At 44.1% G+C, this 5,000-nt stretch overlaps 1 protein-coding gene across 1 annotated transcript in view; it reads right to left on the reverse strand.

The window, feature by feature from the left end:
* Window positions 1–5,000, reverse strand: part of LOC109481919 (fibropellin-1-like) — an 18,193-nt gene that overhangs the window by 11,214 nt on the left and 1,979 nt on the right. The window contains exon 2 of the mRNA XM_019784537.1: window positions 3,847–3,906. Coding sequence (XP_019640096.1) covers window positions 3,847–3,906 — 60 coding nt within the window. The remainder of the gene's footprint in view (window positions 1–3,846; window positions 3,907–5,000) is intronic.

The raw sequence follows: 5,000 nt of genomic DNA on the forward strand, positions 1-5,000 counted from the left end.
CCGAGTATTGCGTAAGCCAGAATTCCCGGATGTATCAATTGTGGTTCAGCATGGGGGAAAATGATATTAATATCACTTTACAAACATGCTCCGCTCAACTCGTACAGGCGAAATTATGTAAAAAGTCGGCTAGTTATGTATTCATTGCAGCATGATGTATCGGGAAAATAGCACTTCCTTCTGGAGGTTAGTACTCCTTTAAGTTAAAGTTTCATACATTTAATATTGACCACAGATGCATTGAGTAGTCTCCGCATTGTGTTATTCAGTACACATGTTCAAATACCTATTCTACCTATACCAGATGTAAAAATTACAGCTAATATGTCATGACGCTTTGTTGTAAATATTGTAAACATGTGACAAATTGAAATAATCTGTCCGGAGTTTATTGACATGTTGAAATACCTGTGCCTGGTTATATCTTATACTGTATCTTGCCATAGCCATGTAAGAGTTGAAGGTAATCGTTGTATCCATTTTAAAGGCGTTGTTAGGGGCTTTGACCTCAGTAATGTACAGTGTTCAGTGTTAAAACAGTAACTTTATTGTGGTATGATGACATATAATATTTGTACAGCAGTCAAACGCTCAGTGTGTGCGTCACATAACTGAATGGTATAACATAGATCACCTTGTCCTTCACCAAAGATGGCTCCTCTGGTTTGGGCTGGGGAAAAGGCCCAACGTGGCAGACTTTTCATAAACTTCCCTTTGTGTTGAACTTGGCAGCAGAATTCTTCTCGTGTTGAACTTCCCTCGTGGCAGACATCGCGACAAAGTTCTCTTCCTGGTGGACTCGGCGAGGGAAGTTCCCTCTAGGCGGACTTGACAGTACGCGCGTGTCGGCCTTAGTCGGCCTGCACAGACTTCGCGCTGAAATACCGCTGGTGTCGGCCTGGTCGACGTCGAGGGAACTTCCCTCGTGTGTGACTTGGCAAGGAACACCGCTGATGCCGGATTTAACGCAAGAACACCGTTAGTGTCGGCCTGGTAGCGGGAACTTCCCTCAGTCGGACATCACGCAATAAGCACCGTTCGTGTCGAGAGGGAACTTCCCTCGTGTGCGACTTGGCAAGGCACACCGTTAGTGACGGACTTCGTGCATTAAGACAATGCGAGGGAACTTCCCTCGTGTGTGACTTGGCAAGGGACGCCGCTAGTGACGGACTCCGGACTTCGTGGATGAACACCATGCGAGGGATCTTCCCTCGTGTGTGACTTGGCAAGGGACGCCACTAGTGACGGACTTCGTGCATGAACACCGTTCGTCTCGGCCTGGCCGAGGGAAGTTCCCTCTTGGTCGGCTAAGACAGAAACTCTCCGTTGTGCCCGGTTATAGGAGGGAATTTCCCTCCTATGGTGGCTGGCTAAAACAGAAAATATAACTTGTACCTGGCCACACGAGGGAAGTTCCCTCGCTAACCCCAGAAATCTAAGCCACTATGATGGTCTTTCTGAACTTCTTGCTGTCTTTAATTTGTGTTATTACAGTCTGAAAAGCTTTATCTTCAAAATTTTGTTGTCTTAAGATTTCAAAATTCAAGACGAAAAAAGGGGAATAAATTGGATTTTCCCCTTTAGATTTGGATTGTGTTTACTCAAGGCCACCTAGAACAGATTTAACAAACATTACAGTCTTGACCTGCCATATACTTTGACCACTTCTTGAGGGTATAGTTCTTGTATTGCTTCTAGACCACACTAAGACTGGTTTCAACACAACTTATACAACTTATTAGATATATTTGAATTATGCTTAACCTTCTATTTCGATTACCTAATTAGTATTCTGTGTATTGCTATAATTGTTGTTATTGACTATATGTAATTTTGATGTTGTATATGTGTTTTTGTATGGGGTAGGGCAACTTGTAAAAGTTCGTAGGGACCTGTTTTGCCCTCCCTTTCACTTTGTGAAAAATCAAAATAAACAAATAAACAAGTAACAATTTCTTAGCTTGACGTTATACATGCAAAGTGACGCTATCCTGGATTTCGTGTTTTTAAATGCGAAATCCACAATAACATCTTTGAAACCTGAACAGGTTTATCAATGGTTTTGATAATGAATTTGATAATTTTCTGTCGAAAATCTCTTATCAAAGTCATTTAACCTATTCAGACCGGGATTTTTGGTCATGGTGGGACGAGAGATGGGAGAAGGCTTGTGGGAGGGCTTTTGAGGCCCGGTCCCTGTAACTCTACAACCACGTATCGTAGGGCCACTAAATTTTCAGGGAATGACGTAGTCTTAAAGCTAAATCATGTAAACGACTTTGGTGTAATTATGACGTCATTATAAGCCATTTTTGTGATTTTTGGAGCTAAAACAGTCAAATTGTTCCGTTAAACTCATAGGAATACAACCAATCTTTAACTAAAAGTGTCTATGAGAGGTTTATTAAGGTCTGCTAAGGTCTATGTTGCTCTGGCAACAACACAGATATCCTAATAACGTCATAAGATGAGACCATGCACATATAAGCTGCCTTTCATATCTTGGATCGTCAATCTTGAATTTTTGAAATTGAATTTTGTCAAGGTTCAGGCGCTACCTGAGAGGAAAGTTGGCGCGGGCCTCAGAAGTCCCCCACCCCTCCGGTCTGAATAGGGTTAAAGCATTTTTATTTTTTTTTTGCAACGGGGGCCCTGAATGGCCATTTCTCACTGAATTCATATTTTATCCATATTTATATCATAATATTTTGCACCATAATCCCAATGATCCGTTGCTTCCTTCAATGATTACATTGCCCAGGGATCTCGACAAAAACACGGCACATACTAGTAAATAAGAAATACTTTTACAGACCAATCACGTGTCTGGCACTTTAAAGTTTACATACGGGCCAACTGCAAAGTACTGGAGAATATATGTACCAAACAGAGAAGGGCTTAAAACGTTTTACCCGGTATGCACGATGGTCAAAATTCGGCCCAAATATTCCAACCTTTTTTCGAGCCGAATCATGTTCGATATGACGTCAATCGAACCGAATCATGTTCGATATGACGTCAATCGAACTGAACGTTCGTTCGATCCGGGATCACCTGGGTCATGTACAGTAAACCCGCGGCTTCAAGCCAGTTTTACACGTTACCGCCTAACAATAAAAAATCCACCTTTTTACATTAATATAAACCAATTTGGGGACAGTACATCTATGTCCTGTTTTGTAGTGGATATGTAACATGTAACGAAGCTACTGCCGTTATCGTAAATGACCTTGAAGATCGTAATTGTTGTTTACGGGAATATAAGTTACCCCCTGCACTTACTCACAAGGCCTGACATGCCTGCAAACATGGAATTTAAACCACAACAAAAACAAATTCAATCTACCTCAGAAACGTTTTAAATTGTAGGCAATACAAAAATCTAAATCTGTTTCGGACGGATTCTTTAAAGATGGCGGCAATTATTAACTTTAAAATAAATAAAAAAATGTCCGACTCATATTTTAATTTTCGTTATTCTGTTCTCTAAAATGCAAAAATGAGGGTTTTTTGGGGAGATATGGGGTCGGTTTAAATCAGTTATTTGGTTATTGACGTCGATTGTTCTAGAATAAGCATTCGACGCGTTGAGAGTAATTTCACACACATTTAAGCATTGTAATAAAAACAACAACATTTGAGGTACATGCCGTGCTGATTTTATCACATTTGGACAAGAGAATCCCCGTGAAACTGTTAATTATTGCTTAACAAAATGTTTACCGCTGAGACTGCCTCCACGTAAGCCGCGCGTGGAACCCCGGTAACCTGATACCCTTGCGTAGAATCGGAAAATTTTGCCTAGAAATTGACCGCCGTGGGCTTCGTAGGTGTGGTCGGACGTACTTTCATCGTCGTCCGCACGTGCCTGGTAATCAGTCTGGTGTTGGTCGGCTGGTGTGGCACCTGTAGGAAAATTATAACTTATTAACGCTTAAACAGTCAGTTTAACGGCCTTTCCCGGCCACAAACAAGAATCATTATCGGTCAGTACCACGCCTTTTCCCGGCGCTACTACAACACATTGACGCTCATGCAACATACTCTCTACTTCCCATTCTTGAGCAAAATAAACCCCGAGTCATCTATGTAACAGTCCGCATTCCCTCTAAGTGTTCACACCAGCACTCTGGGCGAAGAGAAACACGGAAGATGGAAACGTTACAGGTGTTGCATTTGTACACAGTCTCGTGTGGCCTCGGACGTCTCGCTCCCGGCATCAACCGGCGCGCTTTGGCGCAGTAGCGGCAGGCCCGCGTCGGCCTTCCCTCGGCGAGCTTGCTGGATGACTGTTCCTGTCCCAAGGTTGACGACGGGCGGGTTCCTATTAGGTGCTCTGCGTCTGGCCGAGAAATTCCCCACTAGCTACCGCACCAACGCTCGGCGAAATCTCTGCTGGACAGTTTTGTGGGCGGGAAGCGTCTCGCGACTTCTTTCAGTTGTGTAGGCCTTCCAGATTAGGTATGCATTCACTACTGCTTTGTTCAGCACATACCAAAACAGTTACCGGTGCCACTTTTTCGACAGGCGCCCAAACTCGTCGGAAGACCTTAGCTGGTCTGCCTTTTCAGACGCCCTGTAGTAGTTATTGTACAAGTCCACCATCGCTGGACATTGCACCTTCTGACGGATAGCTCCTCCTCCACGACCATTCGATCGCCTGGTAATTTGTACATCGGGAGCACCAACGCTTGTCGCCGTCGATAAGACGATGAGCGTCCTGGTGTCTTTCCACTTCACCGCTGTAGGCGGCCCGTCGTGGTAGCGGACGGAGTAACCTCTCGGCACATTCTGCTTAGGGAATGGATCACGGAAGCTCTGTGTCGGCCGGCGGCCACGATTACATCTCGGCGGAATGGGATGCCGGCCGTAGAATCGGTAGGCTCGACGCATTACTTCTCACCGTCCCAACCAAGTACGTGTCTTTCGCAAAAAGATGGTCTGCCAGCTGGGCTCCTGTGTAGTAAGAGTCACAGAAAACAGTGCGATAACGTCCTTGG

Source organism: Branchiostoma belcheri, unplaced genomic scaffold (genome assembly GCF_001625305.1).
Source record: "Branchiostoma belcheri isolate BF01 breed outbred unplaced genomic scaffold, Haploidv18h27 scaffold580, whole genome shotgun sequence".
Classification (NCBI taxonomy): Eukaryota; Metazoa; Chordata; class Leptocardii; order Amphioxiformes; family Branchiostomatidae; genus Branchiostoma; species Branchiostoma belcheri.